The 26,492-nt window shown below is 39.3% G+C and overlaps 1 protein-coding gene and 1 non-coding gene across 4 annotated transcripts in view; one reads left to right on the plus strand and one right to left on the minus strand.

Annotated features, from left to right (window-relative positions):
* The first annotated feature begins 4,553 nt into the window (after nt 1-4,553).
* MED13L (mediator complex subunit 13L) overlaps nt 4,554-26,492 on the plus strand; it is a 282,763-nt gene continuing 260,824 nt past the window's right edge. For all 3 annotated transcript variants that reach the window (XM_052654564.1, XM_052654566.1, XM_052654565.1), the window contains exon 1: nt 4,554-4,633. In XM_052654564.1, coding sequence (XP_052510524.1) covers nt 4,562-4,633 — 72 coding nt within the window. In that variant the 5' untranslated portion in view covers nt 4,554-4,561. The remainder of the gene's footprint in view (nt 4,634-26,492) is intronic.
* Nucleotides 9,013-9,084, minus strand: TRNAC-ACA (transfer RNA cysteine (anticodon ACA)). The gene has a single exon. It is a non-coding gene; the product is annotated as a tRNA-Cys (tRNA).

Here is a 26,492-nt window from a genome sequence, read left to right on the forward strand (position 1 = left end):
AACAATTTGGTTGAGTTTGGTGATCTCAGTGGTAGAGATTTTCCTTGGCATGCTCCCATGCTGTTTAACCTGTTACAGCTAGCATTTTGTTACTTTTGTTATTTACGATAAACTACATCCAATGAAACTAAAGGTTAAGGGGAAAAAAAACCTCCAAGTGATGTGACTGGATGCCACATTCGGTTGTACAAGGATAGACAAGTGACTTGTGATTGTTGTGATTTATTGATCACTGTGCTAAGATCTCTCTCCGGGCTGTCGCTCTGGGAGGTCAGCTCACTGGAACAGGGGTTAAGTGACCTGCTTAAGGCTGCGCAGCTAGCACATGGCAGAGCAGAGATTGCAGCCCAGGTGCCTCTTACTCTGAAGCTCTCTTCTTAACTCCTACAAAATACTCCCACCCTGCAGCTGTGGCGGCTTCCTGTGGTCTTTCTAACAGGGTGGTTCCTCCTCCGGTCAGGTTTTTGCTTCCATTTTCTCTCTGCCATGACATTTGGTAACCATGAAAGGGAACTAACCTGTCATTCTTAGAATAGGACCTGAGACTTGTGCAGAGGGGCCCATCCATTTCCTGCCTGGGCAGTTAGGCATTTTCACAAAGAGGGAAACTCATGAACGTCATGAATGAGGATGCTTCTAATGAGCCTCTCACATGGGGAACTGGACTCAGAAGTGCCTGGTGTCTTGCTGCTGCCTAGTTGCCAGAATGGCTTTGTTTTGTTTTGATTTTATCTCCTGAGGCTCTCCATCAACTCCCATTGCTTTCTCTATTAAGGGCTCTGCAGATATTTATCAGTCATCTCAACAGTGCAGAGTCAAAGGGTTTCATTGCTAGAAATGACAGCATGGAGGATCACCTGGGCTGCCTTTTCGCACAGGAGGAAACGCCCAGAGAGGTCGGGTGGCTTGTCTAAGATAACAGGGTTGCTCAGGGGCCCACTTGAGACTAGAACCCAGTTCTCTTGGGTCCTCATTCTGTTACTCATGTTGCCGGGGCAATTGCACACTGAACTTCTGGCCTTTTCTTTTCCACTCTGGGGCTTTCGCTTGACAGCCGAAGAGATCTCCCTAGATGAGGTTTTCTTTTTTTTCTCTCCCAATTTGCTTTATTTGCTTTCTGTTTATTTTTTATTTCAATTTTATTTATTGATTTGTGTTGTTTAAAACTTACTATATTGAATAGGTAATATACACATTTGGCTAAAAAAATGCAAAACAGTGAAAAGTGATTTCTCTCCTTACTCTCTATCCCCAGAGAGAACTGATATTACCATTGTCTCTGATGCAACCTTCCAGGGATATCTCAATTAATAATCTCTTTTTGAGATTATTCTGTATCAGTATACATAGTGCTAACTCATTATTTTTAACGGCTGCATGGAATTAAATTATACTGTTCACTACTCCCCAAATAATGGACATGGAAGTTGCTTTCTACAAAGAGGCTTTAGTTCACATCCTTGCTCTATAGGTCTTTACACATCTGCGTAGAATTGCTAGGTCAAACGGAAGGTGCATTATAAATTTTGCTCTTTTCCAAATTGACACCCAAAGCTGCAGTGCTAATTTATATTCCCACTGACAGCGTGTACGAGTTCTGCTTCCCTTCACAGTTGCCTAAGCTTTTAAAATATTGTCAATACTTATTATAGCTTTAATTTCTGTTTTTCTTATGATGAGTGTCTCAGTCCACTTGTTGGGCCGCTCCAACAAATTACCATAGATTGACTTGCTTAAACAACAGAAATTTATTTGTTACAGTTCTGGAGGTTGGTAATTCTAAGATCAAGGTGCTAGCCAATTTGGTTCCTGGTAAGAATGCTTTTCTTGGTTTTGTCTTCACAGGGCAGAGCCAGTTGAGGTGGGGGAGGGCAAAGTAGGCAGGGAGAGAAAGAGAAAGATGGAGGGAGGGAAGAGAGTTTGGAGGCTGGAAGTCTTTCCTGTCTCTTCTTACAAGGGCACTACTGCAATCATGAGGGCTACACCCTTGTGACCTAATTACCTGCCAAAAGCTCTATCTCCACATACCATCACACTGGGAATGAACATTTCAGCAGATTAATTTTAGGGAAACACAAACATTCTGTCCATTGCAACAAGTGAGGCGGAACATCTTTTTATATATTTAAGAGCAATATGTCTTTCCTACTCTGTAAACTGTCCATGTCCTTTTATAATTTTTTGATTAGGTTGCTTTGAGAGACTTAAAAACAAACTGAAGAATGAGAATTTGTTGACCAGTTATGTAAGATGAAAGCCTCCTGGGATAGAAACACACCTGGATAGGATAGACCATCACTCTGCTTGCTCAGACCCAAGTAACATCATGCATGTTGATTAAGTGCTTTTTTTCCCCCAAACATTTTCATCAATACGTCTTAATAGAAATGCATGAAATTGGTCTGAAGTCAGTGGGTCAGCAACTGGGACCTCTTTCTGATAGACTGGGAAATGAGGCTCAGAGAGTTACACTGTGGTGGTCAAGGTAATACAACCATGGGTGCCAGAGTCATCTATAGGCACTTGTTGACAGAACCTTCTGGACTCAGGCTTGGGCTCTGAAGCCAGATACACCTGGGCTTGAGCCGCTCACTAACTGGAGAGCTTGGAGATGTCACTGCACTTCTGAGCTTTGACTTACAGTCTAAGGATAATAACGGTATCTTAATGCGGTTGTTCTGAGGACTATGTGAAATAATGTAGGTACATTCGTTGTAACATAGTGTCAATCATAATACATATTATAACATGCTGCTCCTGAGTTTTGCTTTAGCAGTAATTTGTGGTAATTCCAAAGCTCAATTCATATATCTAATACTGTTCTCCTTTTATTACATTGCTTCTTTCTTGTTTTCCATTCGTCCCTGTTTTAATCCAATCCACCTGGCTTTTCCCACGTTTGCGGGCTTGTTAATGAAGAAGTTATCTCCTTCCCACCTTCGAGGGGAGCATGAGCTCTGAGGTCTGATAGAGAGCCTCCTCATACTGGCATTTCTCTGGACTCCCACACTGTTATGCTTGGGAAATGTTGGTTATTGTCTGAATGGAGCCAGGCAGGAAGGTCTGCTCCAAATCCAGCCCAGTAGTGTCTGGTAGTTTAAAAAATACATATATTTATATCCTGGCACAAAGCAAGAGGTCAGAAAGCATTTCTGCAACGCATGCATGCATGCGCACAGCGCCTACGAGTAAGGGCTTAAAAAGGCATTTCTGGATTCAGAGCATAGCGCGTGGTACACAGTAAGCACTTCCTGGCCTAGGCTTTAAAATCTTGATGCAAGAGGTCCGCTTCGCTGTGTGCCTGAGCGCAAGGGTTCGAATCCCACCCCCTCCTCTTCCTAGCTGAGCGACCTCGGGTAAGTGTCTTAATTTCTTTGTGCTTCAGTTTTCTCATCTGCAAAACGCGGACCACGGAGTGAGACCTCGAGGAGACACCCCGAAGCACTTGGATCTGCTGTCTGGCCCATGGCGGGCCTCTGCCACCCAGCCGGCCGGGGCGATCGAGGGCACAGGCAAGGGGCCCGGAGCCCTCCACAACCACGGCCACCGGCGTTCCCGAGGCTCGCGGTGGAGCCCAGCAAAGATTCGTGCGCCCGAGGGGGCGGGGCGCGGGGCGGCCGGCTCAGCGGCTGACTGCCCGCCCGCCCGCCCGCCTCGGAGCCGCGCCGCCCGCACTTCTTTCTCTGCCTCTGTCTCCGTCTCCCTCCCTCTCTCCGCCGGAGAATCCAGCCGCACTCGGCTCAGCAGCGCCGCCAGTGAACAGTCGCGGCCGCCGCTCCGGCCCCTCCCCCGCCTCCTCCAGTCCCCCCCCTGTGCGGCCGGCGCCCGTCACGTGACAAGGCGCCAGCCAATGGCGGGCCGAGCCGCGGTCGGCGGCCGCCATTGCTGTCAGAGCTAGCGAGCCCAGGGAGGGAGGAGAAGCGAGGCTGACTGGGGAGGAGGGGGGGGTGGGGGAGGAAGAGGAAGGAGGGGACGTCGCTCGGCTGCCGGGGTCGCCCGCTGGCTTCGTCCGCACCCCCCCCTTCGCGAGTTCGCGCTCCGCGGCGGCGGCGGCTCCGAAGCGGCGGCGGCGACTCTAGGGCTCGCCTCCCCTCACGCGCCGGCGGGGGCTGAGGGGGAGTCGGTGGCTGGAGATAAACAAGGCGGCGGCGGCAGCAGCGGCGGCGGCGGCGGCGGCGGCGGCTGAGGAACAGGGAAGGCGGAGGTGGCGGCCGGCCCGCAGCGCCGGCCCGGGAGGCAGCGGCGGCCCTGAGAGGCGGGGAGGGCGCCGGGCCGCGCGGACAGCGCCCCCCGCCGCCGCGGGAGCAGCCGCCGCCGCCGCCCGAGCAGGAAGGAGCCGCGCGGCCGCCGCGGACCCCCCCGCCGGCCCGGGCCCGCCGCCCCCGGCGCGGCGTCGCCGCGGCGCCTCTCGCCCGCCCGCCGGCCCTCGCTCCCTCCCCCGGCGGCGGCGGCGGCCGGGCCGCCCCACGCTCCCCGGCGAGGCGCCGCCGCCCGGCCCGGCCTCGCCTCGGACGCCTCGCTCCGACATGCCCCGCTCTGGCGGCCGGGCTCGCGGAGGATCATGACTGCGGCAGCGAACTGGGTGGCGAACGGGGCGAGCCTGGAGGATTGTCACTCCAACCTCTTCTCGCTGGTGAGTAGCCGGGCTGCGGGGAGGGGGCTGTGCCGTGGGGTGGGGGGGGGTCGACCTCCGCCGCCGACCAACTTTCTCCTCCCGCCGCCGGGACTTCGCCCCTCCCTCGCCTCTCCCCGCGGTTCGCCTCTTGCCGGTTCTCCCCCTTTTGGATCGTCTCTCCTTCGCCTTGGATCCCATCCAGTGTTTATTTGGCTCTTTAAAAATCATTTGTGAGCGCGGCGCTCGGCGTGGAATTTGCATGTGGAAGTCTCAAAGCTGCGGATTCTGGGTCGCACTTCGAACGCCCACCCTCTGTTGCAGTCGCACTCCCCTTCCCCTCCCTTTCCCCCTCTTTTCCCCCCTTAAATGTGGAAGGCTTTTGCCTTGTGTTGCCCGCGCCTGCGATAAGCAGCTTTTTTTCCCCCTTGTGTCGGATCGGCTGCCCGCCCGCCCGCCTTTTGAATTTTTTAAAAAATTCCATAATGACACCTGCAATTTCGCCCGAAAACAGTTGATTGAATGCGATTGTGTCAGTAAAGGACTCTTGCACCCGAAGCTCCGGCGATTGTAAACATCGACAGCCGCCTGCCTCTCGGGGCTTACTACGCTGGAGAGCCTTAAAGCCATTGCACCGAGCCGACGGAAGGTGGAGAAAGCTTTTTTTTCTTTCTCTCCTCCTGTGTCTTTTAAAAACTGTTTTCTCTCTGCTCACAACGAATCCACACACACACACACACACAGCAACAAGCTGGGCGGTTTGATAACATCGCTTTTATCTGCCTTCGCCTCTCTCGCGCTCTCTCTCTGATAATTGACAACTTTTCCTTCGGATTTGAATCGCCTGCCTTAATCTTGAAGCAGTTAGGGTGTCAATTGTTCTCCTGGAAGCCTGGCATCCGACGACGGCGTCTAGATTCATCGAAATTAAAAATGTATAGGGTTCCAGAAACTCTTTCCTGGCGGTGGCAGTGACATTTGGTGGTAAATGCCATCTTTGCTTTTTTTTATTGGGTCGTATTACCTAGCTCTGAAAACATTCACGTTGTTAAACCTGGCGTTTAGACTAATAATTGCAGTGCGTGGTCTTTAAATATGTGCTTTGTGCATGAGTAACTGTATGTATAGCTATGTGCCCGGGAGACTACGAATTTGTTTAAATATTGAGCAAAGATTTGTAAACAGATGTAAGGCAATTATGTTTCAAGCGTGGAATATAATTGGAAAATTGGCTGAACGGTTTGTTTAATTTAGACTTTAAAAAAACCCAACTTTGTTTAAGTGGTGTACCCTTTTTGGGGGACTGCCTTTAGAGAACATGCATTTTGGAAATTGTTTTCCGTAACCTCTGCTGTACATAGAGCTTTATTTCCTCTTAATCTTTGTTTACACTGGATACATAATTTAGTGTTCAAATTGTAATTAGTTACATTTAATTATGGGTAGCATAGATGCTTTTTTTTTTCCTTTGAGACTAGTGGAGAAATACAAATTCTTGCCAACTTTTTAAATAGGAGCTTTATTAAATATATTTCATTATGCAGATTTTAAAAAATGAAGACAAGCGATTTTTACCTACTGAGACCGAGTGACATAGTATCTATGCTTTTACTGTAGTAATAGCAGGTCAGTTTTTTTCCTCCCAACATTTTTATTCGGATATTTAATCTTAAAATTCAGTTACAAGTTGTGATTCTCCCTTTCAGTCCTGTGATAACTTCCCCTTGCCTCCTCTTTTCTTCTCTCAGTCTTTCATTTAGTGTCACTCAGATTCTCAGGGACTTCCATAGGTTAGCAAACATTGACTAAGGGGTATTTAAATGGTTTTTGTTTGGTGACTGGTGACCACGTTGACACTTTATCAGGAAATTAAAATAACCAAGTAGATCAGTATTAGTGAGGAGAGATTCCCCCAAATTACCATATATCATGCTGACTGATAATGGCTTGTATATATGTGGCTATTTTGTATACAGTACCTTTCATGTAGGAATGAAAATACATGTGTAGCCAGTCTTCAGTATATATCATTTCTTTTTTTATCCTTTTTAAAAAAAAAAAAAGAATGATAATGTTTCTAAAGATGTTTAATATTGTTTTAGAGAAAAAATTTGTAGGAGAGGATTCTGTGCTTTCTGACTTTCTAAAGGTTTGTGCTTAAACCAGGAATTGATTTTTGAGTATACTTTTTTAAAACAGAATTATTCTTTAGGTAGCAACTTTGAAATGCAGAAATGCTTTTTTCTTTTTTGAAGGACTGTGTAATGTCTGTATTCTCTTATAGATGGAGGTTGGATAGCTGGTTATTAAAAAACTGCAAAGCCATTAAAGAGCTACTGATACTGTAAATTTTTCTTGCTCCAAATTGAGCATTTTCTTGAAAATCAGATACAGCAGCAACCTGGAATATCAAAAATATGTTGCCTAAAATACATTGTATAGAATAATTAATTCCAAAGGAGATTAAATTGAACAGGTGATGATTTTAAGCATGTATTATAAAAACTCTTAGTACATAATATTAGCATATAGTTTTCTTTTTAACCTGTAGTTTTTTTGAGCAGAGAAAAGTATTGCTTATAGAGAATTTACCTAAATACTCTTATTAATGTGGATTGAAATGTAAGCTAGAGCTGATAAAGTTCTGTACCACATTAATGACCCACCCACTTTCTGTTACCTCAAGGTGTTCACCTGGCTTAGCAGGAGTTGATTTGTACAGTCAGGTGCCTTAAAGATTTTTGTTAGTGCTTTACTTACTTTGTCTTCTGATATTCTACTGCATGGCATCATCATATTTCCTAAATTCTTTGTCAACCCTGCCCCTTTTCCTAACATGTGAAAAATGCCATGATATGGGTTATTCTTGCAGTTGTGAGATTTGTAGCTGCTGCATTAAATGCATGCCTCACTGTGCCTTTGTGACTCAGAACTGTTTTCTCATGCTGTCCATCACATTTCCGGGAGACTCTTGTTATGTATTCACTCAGTTATAATTCAGTTAAGTGTGTTAAATCTGCCCTTTTGGAGAGTGTACCAATGCCCTATGGGATGTCAACTCACCCTTGTGGAAAGACATGTTATAATTTCCAGATGGAAGTATATATTTACTTTTGTTTCTTTCTGTTTCTTACTCAAGATGATATGGAGAAAAGTGGTTTTATGTCCTTCATAAAGTATATATATACTTCATAAAAGTATATACTCTTTGACACAGGGCAGTTTAATTCTTAGTTAGGTATGCCCCACATTCATGTTGTTTTATTTGCATAGAATCTTCCTAACTATGGGGTAGTTGGGGGATGGTATCAAATTCTTCCTTCTTAAATTGAAATACACATTAGTACGTAATTCCTATTAAGGGCCATTCATTCAATACTTGAAGATTTTACAGTAATCTCTCATTGACCTGCTTTCTTTTTTCTTGAGATTTATTTTAATTTTTTTGCAGAGAGGGAAGATAGTTGTAGAAACTTGGAGATTTATTCTTTTGAGTTAGAACCAGATGGGGAGGACCATCAATTGAAAATGAGGAGAAGAAATGATTAGTTTTCTCAAATGCCAATACTTTATATAGAGTATTTTTTTATCTGAGTTTCCAGTGTTATTATTTACACATGAAGCGTCTTTTTTTCATGATGGTTCATTTTGTTTAATGATATTTGTATATTTTTAATAGCAATAATTGCTTACCCGGTAGTATTTGCCATATTAACCTCCAATTGCTAGTAAATATTTTTAAGTACATAATAGACAGCAATTTAAGGCATAGCATAGCAGTTTACTGGACCGTTTTAAAGAGCCATTTGTACGTGTGATGAGTTCATAATTTAAAGAGAAAATAATGTACGCAGGACTTGTATGCTACAAAATATGTTGCTGTGTTATTGCTTGAAGAGTTCATTGAGAGGAAGTTAAGTTGCGGCTGCTTTGTGAGAATAAAGGCAGGGGTTGCCTTAGGACAGTGAGTGTTGAGTTTATGCCAGGTGCTTATGTAGTTTAGCACTTTCTTTGGAATATTTTGGTCATTTTTTTCATGACTGTATTAGGTATTTGGGGAAAAAACAACCTTTTAAGGCATTCTTTAAATGAAATTAAGTTATAGTAGTGGATTATATTAATTAGGCATGGAAAGATTCATCTTTTTTGTTCACGGGCTAATTTAGCCTGGTTAATTCTGAGTTAATTGTATTCATCAAACATTTTCAAAGGTCTTCTCTGCTCTTGAGATTAATAAGAAAGATACTCTGTCACCACTTTATACTATAGTGAAGTGAAGTCGCTCAGTCGTGTCTGACTCTTTGCGACCCCATGGACAGTAGCCAACCAGGCTCCTCCGTCCATGGAATTTTCCAGGCAAGAATACTGGAGTGGGTTGCCATTTCCTTCTCCAGGGGGTGTTCCCAACCCAGGGATCGAACCCGGGTCTCCTGCATTGTAGGCAGACGCTTTACCGTCTGAGCCACCAGGGAAGTCACTTTATGCTATAGTCTATGTATTATATATTGGCAAAAGATAGGAATATTCTATAGTAATGTTTAAGTTATTTAAAATTGAGGTGAAATTCAGTGTAAATAGTATTACGATTATTTATCTGGATTTTTTGAAATAAACAATTCAACTTTTTCTGAAAGTTTGATTCAGAGATAGACTAGATTGTTTTCTTTTTGGCCCACTTGGATCTTAGTCCCCAGACCAGGAATCAAACCCATGTACTGGAAGAGAGTCCTAACCCCTGGACCGCTTGGGAATTCCGACTAGATGTTTTTCTGAATGGTTTAATTTGTTTTCAGTAGAGGAAAAGCATAATCTTCTTTGAAATAGTAGTAGAAGATACTGATTTATTGTTGTTTTGAAAGTGGATGATATATTTATTTCACAGAAGTTAGCTACTGTGAGAGATTAGACAAAGTTTATGAGAATTAGTAATACAGTTGAATATTAGATGTTATTACTGAGCTGTGCATTGCAACCGTTTATTAGAAATGGAGAAAAAGAGTTTCCGTGGCATTTCTTTTATTGTCCTTTATTTAAAATGTGTTATGTGCTAACTTGTTTTACAGACTGTGTTGTGGCTACCAGAATTTCGATTTTGTCATTGTATAAACATTGCTATTTCAAGAAATTGCATTTAGTGCATTGCAAAATGAGGTAATTAGGTAGGTAGTCTAAAAATGTGCTGTGGGGGATAGTTAAAGAATTTGCAGGCACACATTTTAGTTTCATAGGACTGGTTTAGAGATTTGGAATTAATGAATCAATGGTTGTAATGTGTATTGGAATTTCGGACTTTCTTCTCTCTTGAGTCATTTAACTTCTATCCAGTTCAGATAATTTCCTTTTATAGTATGTGCTTTCATTGTTTATTCGAAAGATTTGAAGGTGTTAGCTTTGTTCTGTTGGGGGAATTCACTTCATTACATAGGGGAGATGATTTTCCATTAATCTTGGTAAATATTAACATAAACGAGGAATTGTAAATTCATGTTCATTTGCATGAATGAAATATGTATGTGTGCTCAATTTTTGTTGAGTATAAAGTCACTTATGTACATCAGCATGGTTTTCTGTCTTTGCTTTAGTTTACACAAAAATAGTTTTAAGTGCTTTTAATATGTGATTGGTGTTTATTTCAGAGGCAGCTCCCCCAACATACTGCTTTGTTTTGTACTTAATTTTTGAAATCATCTGTAGTATAGATTGGATTCTGTTGTCATAAATTGGCTATCATAGTTCTCTTTTAGGAACTCCTGTTTCACTTGCATTTATATTAACATGCTTTAGTTATGTTTGTTGGAATAAAGTTGTTTTCCTTTTTTAAGCTAATAAAATGTCTTAGCGTACATTTGGATTCTAGTCAAGAAAGATGAAGGTGTTTTTTTTTTGTTGTTGTTGTTCTTTCTAGATGAGAATTAGAAGAATCAATGGTGTCCAAGGGAGAATGTTTATGCCATTGGCATTTCCATACTCTATAGTTTATTATGTATATTTCTGAATGTTTATTTCTCATTCTAGGTAAATTGTGGTAGTCTTATTAAAGCCGTATTTCTACCACTGTGAAATAGCACAGAGCCCTGGTTGACAGCTTTCTGCATTTTGTACTTCTTCCAAGTACAGTGAAATTCCATTACTGTTAAAGGAACATCCTGAGATGATTCTTTTAAAATTTCACTTGTGCCTTTATTTTACATTGTTTAAATTTGTAACTTAAAAAAAAAAACATGAAAAGGAAGATAAAGAGAATTAGGTAAATTTTCAGGTAAACATGTTTTCTCAATCTTCACTAGATCTCTTTACTGTAATCATTGTCTTGATTTGTATTAAATCACTACATTAATTGGATATATTTAAGACATTTGGTATTAAAATTAAATTTGAAGAAATGATTTTTTCAAATAAAATATATCATTAATTGTGCACAGAATTCCTTATAATACTAGTGGAAATTACAAAGATTGTTCACATAAAACATATTAAGTTGCATGAAAACCATGATCCTTCCCCTCGCTCCCATCATTGATACATTTCTGAGGAAGTATTTTTGCGTGACACGTAAAGTTCCCACAGTCCATCTGTGCTTAATTTGAGAGCTAATAAGTAAGGTATTCAAAAGAGTAAAATAGGTGTGAAAAAGCATTTTGTGTTGGCAGTTCACAAGATTGAGTAATAATGTCCTAAAGAGAAATAAGGGAAAACATACGTATGTCCAACTCAGGAACCAGCTCCTAGTTTTATTGCACGTGTATATGTTTGGCACAGTCCTCCTCATCTTTAAGTAGGTCAGATGTCATCGCCCTGTGAAGATCTCCTTGACTCCCACAGATCGAACTTGTCACTCTTGCTCCTTCCGTATACCTCCTCTGCCTACCTCTGATAATCATATGAACTTCTATAGGGCAGTGACCCTGTCTTAAGTCATCTTTGCATTCCCTTCATAGTTAAATGCTGGTTAACTCAGTTGAATGAATGAATGACTGGACAACTACTCTCTTCCCCACCTTGTTTCATAAGGGAGTTCTCATTACCCATTTAGGTCCTGATCACAACATGTTGTTGTTGTTTTTGAAGTTTATTTAGCTGTTCAGCTCTGTGTTCTGAACATACATTGTTTAGGCTGTATGTACTGTTGCTTGGTAATATTTTAGATGAGTTTTAGGAAATCTTAAAAATTTCCAGCTGATCAAGAGATGCATCCTTATACCCCAAAGGAGTAGGAATTTGGTTCCTATTTAGATTTTGTGTAAGGTGGTAGCAATCTAATAGATTTCGGAACCTGTTGGAGATTTTGTTTGAGGTTTGATCCAAAATTCCTCCATTTTCATTCTCTAAGAAGTATCCTGTAAGAAGGCTTTTGCTTAATCTTCAGTTACAGGATTACTTTCTATGAGCCCAGTGAAATGGTAGTAAACCGGTAATAGGGAAAGTTGAGTGGTATTCAACACCCCTCCTTTTTTTTTTTAAACTAATGACTATATCTGGTTGGTCACATAATGGTTCTGTGCCTCATTTTCTCCTATAAACTTGATGGAAATACGGGCGTCAGGAAGTGTGAGAAATCATTTTGAGTATCTTTTAAGGAAAGCACTTTGGATGACTAGATAATGTTTTTTAATAGGAAGAGTCTTCTGGCAGATTACAACTCAAGTTATAGAGTAACCCTAGACAGTTAATCAGGAAGCGGAACAGCAAAATTACTTGTTTTAAGTATGGCAGTTATGTTGAATTTGTGCTTTTTGAGGGGAGCAGAAGATTAAATTGTTCTTGTGTCTTTCTTTATAAATGAGCCATCTTTAGATGTCACAACTTTTCATTTGTGTATATGATTCTCAGGTTGCACAGTGTGTCTTTAATAAGCTGGGTGATTTTGCTGTGCCAACCCTGAGCTCTGACTGGCTGAGACTGGAGATTGAACTGTGACTCTTATTTGGTAGTTTAAGCTATTAATTCTTTGGCAGCTCTAGAGTGCTCTTTGAACTTTAAATAGCAGTTCTATTAACATTTTGAGATTTGTCTCAGGGAATGTCAGAAATAGTACTTAATAAATATCTTTTTCTTTTTAAAGACTAAATCACATTTTAGTGTGACACACATGTCATAACCCTTACTTTGTTTTGAACAAAGTATATATCCTCAACTGCAAGCCAGTTTCTATTTTCCATTTAATAATGTGGCGACATCTAAAAATATTTAGACCTTGTTGAAGGAAGGAAAGCCCCTCTGCCCCAGTCTGTAGTTTTAGTCATGTTGATTATGAACAGTGTCCTAAGTTTTTATCCAAAGTGTAGAATTTTCCATGTAGTGGTCTCCAGCATTCTAAATATTAGAAAAAGTTAATTTGTACGTAAGTTTGCTTTTAAATAAAACCTACCCTTAATTCTGTAGCTACAAATGATGGTTAGCCTATTGTATTGTACTTAATTACTTGTATTATAGAACTCAGATGCTATTTATGTGAGCATTTTTATGGGAAAGCTTAGGTTATTAGGAGTGCCTTTCCTCTGACTGTAGTGCTGGCCATCAGAGCAGGCCCTGCCTAAAACCCATCTTAGCTCCAGGCAGTGGGAATGAGGCCCACCCAGACTCTGGGCATGTTTGAAGGGTAGGAGAGGATTGCTATCTGAAAGGTCTTGAAGGGGGCATGGAGAGGTGAGGGTGGCTTCTTCCCAATGGGAAGAACCGTGTTGGAACAAGGATTTAAGCAGATATTCCCTTTGCTTTCTGAGGGTATTTGCTGCTGCTGCCTCTTTGCTGATGTACTCCCTAAAACGTAGGGAGTAGTAACAGGTTCTGTGATGTCATCTTTGCGCTTTAGCTTTTCCCTTCTCTTTTTTCCTTCATTCACCCTTAAAGACAATCTTTTCTACTTGCTATGTTGTGTGATAAATGAGCACTTACGAGTCTCAGTGAAGGGCAAAGGGAATTGGGGGTGAGATTGGATGGGGTAACTAATAAATTAGTATTTAGACAATGTTAATGGTTAAGGACAGGGAAGCCTGGTGTGCTGCAGTCCATGTCGCAAAGAGTCGGACATGACTAAGTGACTGAACTACAGATGCTTGAGAAATTTAGGATGTATATAATTTATTTTCAAATAATGTACATACATCAGAAATGCTTGAAGTCTGGCTTGGTTTTACAGAAGGGCTAATGAGCTTCCCTAGGGAATAGTAGTAAACTAGTAGTAAAGAATCTGCATGTAGTATAGGAGATGTGAGTTTGAAGATACCCTGGAGGAAGATCCCTTGGAGCGAAACGGCAACCTACTCCAGTTTTCTTTCCTTGGAAATCCATGGACGGAGGAGGCTGGTGGTCTGTAGTCCATGGGGTCGCAAAAGAGTCAGAGACAGCTGGCTTAGCGACTAAACAACGAAGGGTTTGATATGTAGGATAAAGACCTGCATATACTATTGATGTACAGTTTTTATGAGATTGTATATGGTAGGTGCGGAGGGAGAGCAACATGAACAGATAGCATAGTAACTCAACCAGAAAAACTTGGAAATTTTAAACTGGGTCTTGAAGGAATCGATGGATATGGCTTCCTAGAGGGGGGATGGAAAGGTTGCATATTTTTTGGAAGCTCAGTTGTCAACTCTCTGTCCTTGAGAATATTTCCTAAGTGGTATATAGGAGAGCACTTCTAATCTATGGTCTTGGTTCCCTTTTAAAAAACAGTACAAAAACTTACTGAAATCTGCTTTTTGTTAGGTGGAAAATTTGAAGTGTGGGCAGACTGATTTAGGTTAAGAAGTGGTGATGTTAAAATAATCAGTTTTCTAAAATAATTCAGTTTTGAACTTTAAAAAACAGTGCTATATTACGCAAAATGCTAATGACTAAAGTGACAAATATTTCAGAAACTGGACAGACGTGAACTTAAATGAGCAGATGGGATATGAAACTAAAAGTGGGAGATAATCCAAGATGATATAGAAACTACTATGAGAAGTGAATTGAGGAAAAACAAGTGTGTTAAATGGTATTACATTTAATAATGTGTTTAAAAGCCTTTCTAGGATTGCTCTCTTAAATAGACAAATTGGAATTGTTGAGCTGTGTAACCTATCATTCTTTAAATTTTGTGCATTTAACACAAATTAGATTTTGGTCAAGAATTACTTCTCATGAAGCCTAGACATTCAGGTCATGAGTATATATGTTAAAGTGTTTTCAGTAGACAATATAATTTGCTTTATCTGACATAAAAATAATAAAGGAGGAATAATCGTAATTTTCAAAGACAATTGTGGTGGACCTTGAAGGAAAGAGTTAAGGAGAGGAAGATGAGGAAGTTTCCTGTTTGGGCAGCTTGGTACCTGGTTGAAATAATTACATATGCTTACTGAGGGTAGAACCTGAATTACAGCAGCTTGCAAAATGAATAAATGGTCCACTTCGCAGTTGAAGAAACTTGATTGTGAAACAAGCGGTGGTATGGGAGTGGGAAGGGTAAGAGACTGAGAGGTAGATGAAGGCAGGTTTTCAGAAGGCCAGAGCCTCGTTTGTATTTGTAGGTTAGGAGCAAGTGTAGTAGAGAGATGGAAAGAAAAATGAAACGTACAAGAGTAGTTGATAATCAGTGGAACAGTCAGGCTGGAAATGATGTTAAGAACCCAGGTGATGGAATTAGCACTGGGAAGAGTAAGACACCTGAGAAATAAAAGCTGTGAGGGTATAAGAAACGAATAAGTATGAAGGAAGTGGGACAATCTCAGTTGTAACTTGAGTGCTTTTTAAGTTCAAAGACTAAAAGATACTGAGCTTGAGCCTGAATAAACATGTAAAATTTTTTTTTAGTTAAAAATTTTGCATTTTACTTGATGTTCTTGTTACTAATAAACATTTTTGTTTTCCTTTAATGGTTATTTTAAGTAGGTCAAATGTCACTTGCTTTGGTTGTACATTTCACAATTAGGAAACTAATTTTGAGCTAGTCACACTAGGACTAGAACACATCTGCCCAAATGAGAAGCTTTCTTCAAAGTAGACTCCTTTGAAATGGATCAGATATTGATGCCATTGTCTAGTATCTTTTGGTCTTTTTCTTTTGGAATTTCTTTTAGAGACAGTTTTGTCAGCTGTCCTGAAAAGTCTTATTTTAAAGTATACTTCTTTGGTCAGTGTCTTTTCTCTTCTCTCAGTTCTGCTTTTTGCTGTAAATTATTGCTTATGTCAGTAATTTAGTACCTTCTGATGGGGGTTTTACTGGTGTTGAGCAAAAGTCCTGGGAAGAACTCTGCTTTTGGCTATACAGTTGACCCTTGAACAACATGGGTTTGAACTGCATGGGTCCATTTATATTTAGGTGTATTTCAATAAATAAATACTATAGTATTATGTGACCTGTTCCCTGGATTGAGTTCCGTGGATAAGGAGAGCTGACTGTGAAGTTACACATGAATTTTCCACTCTGCAGGGCAGGCAGTTCAAGGGCCAGCTGTATTGGAATGCATACATTATGCATATATGCCAAGAGCTCCTTCCTTGCTTGTACAACTGCCTTCCAGGTTCTCTGTCTGGTGCTTCAGTGTGTTTGTTTCAGTACAGTATCAGTGGAGGTGGATTTAGTGGTCCCTTGATTGGACTAGATATTGGGAGTGCCATTTTTGCTCTCTGGGGATCAAGGCAGATTATCAGAAGAGGAGGAATGGAATTGTAAGTTGTGCTCTGTCTGTGTCTGTCTAGCAAACGTCAGCTATCCTCCTGAGCTTCATTTTTGGCTTCTTGTTGTTTAGTCGCTAAGTTGTGTCTGACTCTTTTGCGACCCCATGGACTGTAGCCCACCAGGGGTCTCTGTCCATGGGATTTCCTAGGCAAGAATATTGGAGTGGGTTGCCATTTACTTCCCCAGGGGATCTTTCTTACCCAGGGTTTGAACCCATGTCTCTTGCGTTGGCAGGCAGATTCTTTAACACTGAGCCATGTCGGCAGCCTCCTCAATTTTGGCTAAATGGAAGTAATTGTTAAGAAAAGCCTTAGGATAAATAAAATATCCCATTGAGACAATTTCTTTAGGTTTTAACAGAAAGTTTGGCCTGTGAGACCCAAGTAATTTACCTTTGTCCACTTAGTGTTGCTTTACTCATTTGAGGCTGCCCACGTAGTCAACTATGGGTTTCCCTGGTGGTTCAGATGGTAAAGAATCTGCCTGTAATGCGAGATACCTGGGTTCGATCCCTGGGTTGGGAAGATCCCCTGGAGAAGGAAATGGCCACCCACTCCAGTATTCTTGCCTGGAGAATCCCATGGACAGAGGAGCTTTGTGGGGTACAGTCCATGGGGTCACAAAGAATTGGACACGAGGCAGCAAAGATTAGCAAATTATGTGTGTATTTAGGATTTTACTTTCTCACGGTGGTCTGCCTTAACATTCAGTGTTAGAGGAGGTGCTGCAGAGGATGTTTGATCTGTGGCAGGCATGCCTGTACTGTTTAGATTGAGTTGCAGTGGCAAGGATTATTTTCTGCTTTTGAATTTAGGAATATCATGAGAGTTTTCTCAATCAGCTTTGTTCCTGTGGTTTTCATGTTACATAGATGATTTTATTTATAATAATTTCTCTTTAAAAATACTTTTCACATTAAAAAATGAAAATTGAAATCCTGTCAAAAAGTGTGGCACTGTAATCCTAGATCTGGAGGTATTTGGGGAAAATTTACTTAAATGATATTATTTTAAACAAATAATAGGTGCTTTAAAATTTTACAGATGTATTTAACACCTGAACAGTTTAACATTTAGAATTTATACCAGAGCATAAATCTACATTGTAGCTACTGAAGACCATAAATGTCTATCTTCTGAAATATAAGTCTAAGTTACTAAAAACATTTTTCAAAGAGTATTGGTTTATATACAAAGTGTTATCATGGGTATGGATTGAATCAAGTGTTGTGATCCCAAATATACAAATTCTTTAGTTGTCTGTAAATTACTTGAGATACGTATGAAAATAATATTTTGTTGCTGTTTGGTAATATCATGGTAAAACCGCACTTTGCAACCCAGACAGATGGTGTGGTTCTTGAGTCTGTCTGCAAGCTCCTACAACACTTAATTACACAGCAGAATGATTCTCATGAGAACCCAGCCTTTGCTGTGTGTAAGCTAATGAACTGTCTTTTTTAGTAAATTTTATAAATTTGATTTGAAAAAGAAGTACTTGTTTTTAGGAAACTTTTCTAATATCTGTGTTAAGATGAATAGCCTGGTTTGATAGTTTATATGGCGAACTCAAGAAATAGTCTAGATGGAAAACAAATGGGATTCAGTAAGGTAGGTGCTTATCTTCTAAAGTGACTTAGACTTTGTTGTCAAACTTCCTCATATGGTAGATGTGATACTCTGTTAACAACTCTAAGAGCTGATTTTAACCAACTCCAGAAAACTGAGAAATTTGTCAATATGTGTTTACATTCATTTAAAAGATAACTTGATTTTAGAATCCTTGTTGTCTACCTTACGTTTTAATATTGGAATTGAAAATTAAAATATTTTAAATAGTGAAATTCAGTTTTAACACATTAGGTGGATAGAATTTTATTTTAGCTATTTTGTAAAAGTTGAGTTGGAGGTAATAGTATGTGGTTGAGATAAATAAATTTATCAGTTACATAAATAATTGCATACATAATACATTAAGAATTCATTTCTAGATACCCTTGGAAATTATTCTTTTGTTGAGTTTACTTATTTTTATTTAATGCTTATAATAGATAGGAGACAATCCTGAAAGATGATGTTTGATGCTATATTGGGTGACATGAAGGAGCTGGAAGTTTATTCTGTGTGCGCAGGGGAGTGCCTGAAGGCTACTGAGGAGAATAATGACCTGACCAGATTTATGTTTCAGAGAGAAAACTCATGTGGGCTCTGTGTAGTGTCAGCTGTAATAGCAGAGAAACCCCAAAGGCAGAGAGAAGGCTCTTAGAATAGTCTAAATCTGAGAAATTATGCAGGGTCAGTAGGAATGAGGAGAAAGAAATGGTATCAAATAATATTTTGGAGGTAGAATTGACAGAAGTTGGTGACCAAATTTTGTCATAGGAGAGGAATCAAATGGCAAACAGATATTCTTGGTTTTATAGCATTTGTGTTCTTGTTTATACAAAACAAAGAACTGTTAGTGGCATCCATGAGCTATAGTTGTTAAAAAGAGCTATGCTTTGATCATAGTCATATATATATGTGAAAGTATTCACTAAGCCTGAGTTCTTGCTATTAAGTTATGTCCTGTGGAAGTCACAGTTTTAAAATTAATTATAGACAAGAGCTGGGGGCAGAAAGATAAGAGATAGTGGGGAAAAAGTAAAAACAAACATGAGCCTTTATAACCTGCCTATTTTCAGAAAAGACTTGAGGCAGTGGGAACAAGAGTTCTCTCCTAAATCGAGAATAAGATTTAGGAGCAAGGAGGGGTGAATTAAAAAGGTGAAGGAAGGAGAAGGCAAGACTGGTAGGCTGAGTGGAGAGATGTGGGTGATGAATGGTGGTTGTTTGTAGGTGGGAATGAAGAATATTTTGGTAGCGGAAGAGCTCTTGAAATGTTGATGATCAGAAATGGGTGTGGAGAAACTCTGACAGAAAAGAAGATAGATGGGTTTGTACCCCAACAGCAGTGGCTCTATCAGCATTTGTTACATTAGGCTTCTGCTTTTAATAGTGGCAAGCTCAGAAAGCAGATTATATTTTCCCTCTGTAAATCTGCTGTGGGTGGTTTTCACTTAGTTTTTTTATTTAAAGGTTTTATTTATATTAAGATTTAAAAGCTTTCTTTATATTTAATTTCACATTAGTGATATTGTTGGTAGGAGGATGAAAAAGACTTTTACCCCTGTTTTTCTTCTTGCCTTTGTGGAAACTGCCGGTTTTTAGGAACTGGCATAATGGATAAACTAGAGGACAGTTGTAAAGACCAGAAAACAGTGTGTATCTTTGACACCTCTTCTTTATTCTGATTTTGAGTTCCTTTAAATTTTCATTCCTATCATCCTGTTCTTCCTCAGCACTTAGGTTTCTGGTTGGACAATGTTTTTATAGATACTGAGAGTATCATTGTTATGCCACGTCAGATTTCTACCTCACTTGTTGGGAGAAGTTTTCCCTTCGTCCCTCACTTTCTGCCCATCCCTCCCTACCCCTTTCCTTTTTCAGCACATTCCTGGACTTCCTGTGCTCTGGAGCTTTCCCTACCCGCTGCACTTTTACTTGGCAGCACCAGTTCTCAGTTAAGCGCTAAAATGTACATATGCACTTCAGAACCTTTTGATGTAATCTCCTTGCTGTGGTGGGGATCCTCTCCAGTTGTTTTGAGTGCACTTACTGGCACAGCATGTGCTATCCATTGTCAATTGGCTGTAATTCATTCAGCCTTCCCATGCGGGTAGATTTTTAACTTGGCTACCCTGGAGGTGGAGAGTTGGCTTTCTTGCAGTTGCATTTTTCTGTAATTTCTCTCCAAGTGAGGTCGTACTAATGAAATACAAAATATTTCCAAGAAATAAAACTTCCAAGAAATTTAAACTGCATAAAGTGCCTACGTAATCCAGACACACAGTTAGATCTGTGTGTGTTAGACACACACAACTTTTCTATTCTTGTTAACGTGCAATTTTTGAAAAACAGATATAATCACAGGGTAAATACAGTTCTTTATTCAGCTGTATGCACTAGCGTATTTTCCATGTGGTTACCATTTTCACAATTGTAATTTGAAAGAGAAAAGTATTTTATAAATTTAATTAATTTTATAATTTAATAATTCAATATTGTTAACAGGAGGTTCCCCTTCCCCCATGTAGGGGTAACTACCAGTTGTTTTTTTATCCTTCCAGGTTAGTTTACTTTTTATCATTCCGGTTTTTTAAAAAATATGTTTGTGTGCTTATAAACTTGCAGTTTCAAATTGTTTTCGTTAGATAATAGCATGTATAAATCGTACATAAGGTACAAACAATCATGATATATTGAACACTCATGTACCTAATACCCAGAGTAAGAAAAAGAACATCTTATCATTTGTGAAGTCCTGTGATTGCTTTCCATTCTCTTTTCTATCCCTTCAAAGGTAACTATTGTGGATTTTATTGTTATCATCTGTTTTTAAACAGAGTTTTAATCATGTGTATTTAGTGTGTTATATATATATATACATATATATAGTTTTGGGTTTTGGAACTTTTTATAAATGAACTGCATTCCTTTGCAACTTACCTTTTTATTTAATACTATGTTCCAACAATGTGCAATTACCATTTACTCTTGTACCACAGTTTGTTTATGCATTCTGTTGAAGATGGTCGTATTTGTAGTTAAAAAAATTACAGGTGGGGGCTAATTCTCCCATTTTCCCTGCAACATACGTTTCAGCTTAACATTTAAAAAATATTAAAGTCATAGAATCAAAGTCTCAAAATATTTTCGACTTAGTAAATTTAGATATACCTCACTGTTGTTATTTTTTTAAGCGATTGTATCATGTTTCACAGGATTGGATATTTAACCATCAACTGTGAGAGATATTACAATTCAGTTTTTTCTGTAACAACTAGTTATGCATTTTTGATAGTTATAACCATAAATTCTTCAGAAAGATGTGTCAGTTTATATTTCCTTGGGCAATAATGTAAATGTCCAATTCCTCTATCCTCACCTATTGTGAAACTTAAATTTTTATACTCTGAGCAGAAAATATCTCAGTATTTACATTTTCAGTTTCTTTATTTCTAATGAGGTTATGAGAATGCTTTTATATAAACGGGTATACATATTTTGTGAATTTTCTTATTTTTCAAAAGCATTTAATCTCTAGAAAGCCTTCTGTTTTCTTTTTCTATTTAAAATTTCCAACCATTCACAAACAGGCATCTTTATTTCAGGTTACATCTTCACATGTTGCACACATTCTCATGTCAAAGCTTTTGCTCTGCAAGTGCTTACTGAATGCCTGGAATTGCTTAACTTCTTGCCAGCTACATACATTTTCTCATCAAGATCCTGATGAGATAGATACTACTGTTCCCATTTTTCAGATAAGAAAACTGAAGCGAGATTATAGTAACCTGCCTTAGGTCACACAGCCAGCCAGTCCTGGAGCTGAGTCACTGACTTAAAAGCCTGAGCACTTAGCCTAGTGCATTGTATCCTGCGCTCCTTTCTTTTGTCTAAATCCTTTGAGAGTTTTTGTGAAGCTCTTCCTAGCTCTTCCAGACATTATTGGTCTCTTTCTTTTCTGAGCCTTTTAAAAATTAACAGTGTAGACCATATAATTTAGCATAAGCATGAAGATAGAAGTCACTGGAGCACATAGATTTGCCTGAGATTAATGGAGTGATAACACAGTTTACGTTTTTAAAAAGTTTCATCAGAGATTAATGGAGTAATAACGCAGCTTAAAATTTCTTCCCACAGATAGGCAGGTGTTTTTTTTTTTTCTCCTAGACTACTTTATTCCAAATAGAGAAATCAGTTGAAAAATTAGGGTGGTTTATTGTTTCGGTCAATGACTGGGCAAGATAAAAACCTAGGTAACTGTATAGTCTCCAAAAAACTCATCATCTCACTAAAAATTTTTTTGAAAATGAAAAACCAGTTGCTGAAATGCTCATCAGAAATGATTTATTATAGTAACATAATCATGTGCTTATTTCAAAATAAAAATAGCTTAAACAAAGTAGAACTTTCCTTTTTTGCATGTATGCAACCTGGAGGCAGCATTAGAACTGGCTTGGTTACTTTTCTCAGTCATCAAGGGACCCAGGCTCGTCCTTTCTTGTTATTCCATCATCTCTAGTTTATCACAAGTAGCATATTGTCCAAGATGGCTTCTCAAACTCTAAGCATCCTGGTGACATTCTAGATAGGAAGGAGAAGGAACTGTAGGAGGGCCACACCCCTCCTTTTAAAGGAAACTTCTAGGGCATTCTTTACAACACGTCTGGCCATACTTAACCTCAGGGAGGCTGGGAAATGTAGTTCTTCAAGTGAGCACATTGTTTTCCCCAGCATTGGAGTGTGTTACTGTGGAGGAAGGAGCCATTCATGCTTGGGTAGACAGCTAACAATCTCTGATATACAGAGAAAGTAACATAAATTTTTAATTTATAGTCTTATTGCAGTTGGATAAGAAATCATCCCAATGTCACTAATGAACTTCATTAAATAGTTCCCAGATATTTTGTAAGAATTCTCTTTTAGTTAACTTTAATAAATACAAATCATTAATCAGTGTCCCGATATAGTTAGGCATGAAAATAACTTTTTTGAAAATATTGTATACTTTGTAAAAGAGATTCATTTATATTGGACATACACAATATGGTTACTTTGGCTATATTAAAAATAGATTTTTTTTTTTCTTTGAGAGATTTTTAAATGTAGGTTCTTTCATTTAATACATACATTTTAAAAATTATCTTTATTGAGGTATAGTTTATATACAGTAAAATATTACCCACCTTAAGCAGTACAGATTTATGAGTTTTGATGAATGTGTAGTCGGTGAAACCATCCCCCACCTCCAGGCAACCACTGATCTTCTGTTACTGTAGACTCATTTTGCCTTTTCTAGGATATTTTATGAATGGAATCATATAGTATATAGTCTCTTTTGTGTGGCTTCATATTGTTTAAATAATTCCTTTTTAGTGCTAAGTTGTAGTTCTGTGTATTGATACACGACAATTTGCGTATCCATTCATTTATTGATGATTATGAACTTTCATGTACTGGTTTTTATGTGGGGCATATGTTTTTATTTCTGTAAATATCCGGGAGTACACTTGCTGAATCATGTGGGAAATATAGATTTCACTTTATTAAGTACTGCTCAACTTTAAAAAGGTGGTTGTGCCATTTTACATTGCAGCCAGCTATGTATGAGTTCTAATTGCTATTCCAGAGTAGCAGAGATTTTCTCTTATGATTTCTTCCAGAGGTATCCTAGTATTTTTTATTAGGTTTAGGTCTGTGGTTAAGTGATCCATTTTGAGTTAATTTTTTGTGTGGTGTGAAGTAAGGGTTGAAGTTCTTTTTGCTCATGGGTTATCTAGTTATTCCAGCACTGTTTGTTGAAAAGACTTACGTTTTTCCCTATACCTATCAAAAATCTATTGAACGTATTGAATGTATGTGTGTAGCGTGGCTTGTCGGATCCCCAACCAGGGGTTGACGCCAGGCCCTCGGCAGTGAGAGAGAGGTGTCCTGGCCGCTGGACTGTCAGGGAGCTCCCTGTGTTCCGTTCATTTGCTCTCCCTACTTCTGCCGCGAGCACACAGTCATGATTGTTGAAATCTTACTGTGCATCTTGAAATCAGGATAGATTCCCAACTTTGTTCTTTTTCAAAATTGTTTTGGCTCTCCTGAGTACTTTGCATTTCAATATAAGTTTTAGAATCAATCTGTTAATTTATTAAGAAAAACTGCAGGGATTTGATTGATGTCTGGTTGACTCTGTAGATCGACTTGGGGAGAATTGATAGGTGAACAGTTTTAGATGTTCTAATCCATAAACATGTTCTAGCTCTCCATTTCTTTAGATCCTTAATTTCTCTCAGCACTTTTTTGTAGTTTTTGGTGTATAGGTCTGTAACATAGGTTATCAGATTTATCTCTGAGTAGTTCATATTTTTCAATGCTGTTATAAGTGGCGTTGCTTTTTAAATATTATTTTTAAATTGTTCACTGCTAGTATGTATTCAGAGAAGGCAATGGCACCCCACTCCAGTACTCTTGCCTGGAAAATCCCATGGATGGAGGAGCCTGGTAGGCTGCAGTCCATGGGGTCGCTAAGAGTCAGACACGACTGAGCGACTTCCCTTTCACTTTTCACTTTCATGCATTGGAGAAGGAAATGGCAACCCACTCCAGTGTTCTTGCCTGGAGAATTCCAGGGACAGGGGAGCCTGGTGGGCTGCCGTCTATGGGGTCGCACAGAGTCGGACACGACTGAAGCAACTTGGCAGCAGCAGCAGCAGTTAACTTCTGTATCTTTATCCTGTGCATGCATGCTAAGTCGCTTCAGTCGTGTCCGACTCTTTGTGACCCTATGGACTGTAACCCGCCAGGCTTCTCTGTCCATGGAATTCTTCAAGCAAGAATACTGGAGTGGGTTGCCATGCCCTTCAGGGAATCTTCCAGACCCAGGGATCGAACCGGCGTCTCTTATGTCTCCTGCATTGGCAGGCAGGTTCTTTGTCATTGAGCCACCTGGGAAGCCCAATATTTATCCCCCACACTGTAAATTCCCTAAATTCAATTGCAGTTAAGCCTTTAACAATATGGAGGTTATAAGAAGCAACCCTCCCCACAGTCGAAAATCTGAATATTTCAGCCCTACATACCCATGGTTCCTCCATATCCACAGTTCTGCATCCACAGATTCAGCTAACCACAAATCATGTAGTGCTGTAGTATTAAAAAAATCTGCGTTTTAGTGGACTTGCACAGTTCACACCTGTGTGTTGAAGGTCAGCTGTATTAATTTTAGTAGCTCTTCTGAAGTCCTTTTATCTTTGTAGATGTAAATCATGCTGTTGTCTGTGAATAAATGATGTGTTACACCTTTCTAATCTGTACACCTTTTTTCTTCCTTGCTTTATTGCATTGATTGGGAGGGATCTATAGTTCAAAGTTGAATAGAAATGTATTAAGAATGTACTTCAAGTTGCAAGAGTTTCCTTTAATTCTTGGTTTGCTTAATTTTTTGCTATGAATTGGTGTTGAATTTTGTAAAACGTTTTCTCTGTGTCTGTTGGGTTGATCACAAGTTTTGTTAATATGGGGTATTTTATTGATGAGTTTTTGAACTAAACATAGCTCAGTTGGTAAATCATCTGCCTGCAATGCAGGAGACCTGGGTTTGGTTCCTGGGTTGGGAAGATCCCCTGGAGAAGGAAATGGCAACCCGCTCCAGTATTCTTGCCTGGAGAATCCCATGGACAGAGGAGCCTGACAGGCTCCAGTCCATGGGATCGCAAGAGTCGGACATGACTTGGCGACTAAACCACCAACCACCAGACTGAAATTACCTTGATAGATTTTCAAACTAATGCTACTAAGTTTAATACCCAAAATAAACTCCTGTATTATCGTTTTTATATAATGTTAGATTTGATTTGCCAATATTTTGTTACTGATTTTTAAATCTATAATCATGAAAGATATTGACATGTAGATTTCTTTTCTTGTAACGTCTTTGGTCTTAGTAATGTTGGTCTCCTAAAAATGAATTGATAAGTAGTCCCTCTGTTTTTTTTAAAGTATGTGTAGAACTGGTGGTATTGCTTCCTTAGATGTTTGAATAGAATTTACTAGTGAAGCCATCTTGCCTTAGAGAACTCTTTTAGGGAAGATTTTAATTTATGAATTCCACTTCTTAATAGATAAAGGGCTATTTAGGTCTTTGTGTGTGTGTTACTTTTGTAATTGTTGCAAAGGAATAGTCCATTTAAGTAGTTTTAACTATTGACATACGGTTGTTTATAGTAATTCCATTATCTTTACAGTGTCATTACGATGTGGAGTAATTTCTCATCTTTCATTCCTGATAATGGTAATTTGTCTTTTTTTACCTCTCTTGATTAACCTAGTGAGAAGTTTGTCAATCTTATTGATCTTTTAAAATAACCAGCTTTTCATTTTATTGGATTTGTCTGTTGTTAGTCTGTTTTATATTTCATTTATTTCTTTGCTTTATTATTTCTGTCAGTTTGCATTTTATTTAATTTATACCTTTTCTAGCTTCCAGAGGAAGAAGCTTAGAGTAGTTCTATACATTTCTTCCTTTTTGATGTGAATATATAACGCTACAGATTTCTCTTTGAGCACTGTTTTACTTGTAGCCCTCGTATTTCAGTGTATTTTGTTGTCATAATCAGTTCAA

This window comes from Budorcas taxicolor, chromosome 17, assembly GCF_023091745.1.
Source record: "Budorcas taxicolor isolate Tak-1 chromosome 17, Takin1.1, whole genome shotgun sequence".
NCBI classification, from domain to species: Eukaryota; Metazoa; Chordata; class Mammalia; order Artiodactyla; family Bovidae; genus Budorcas; species Budorcas taxicolor.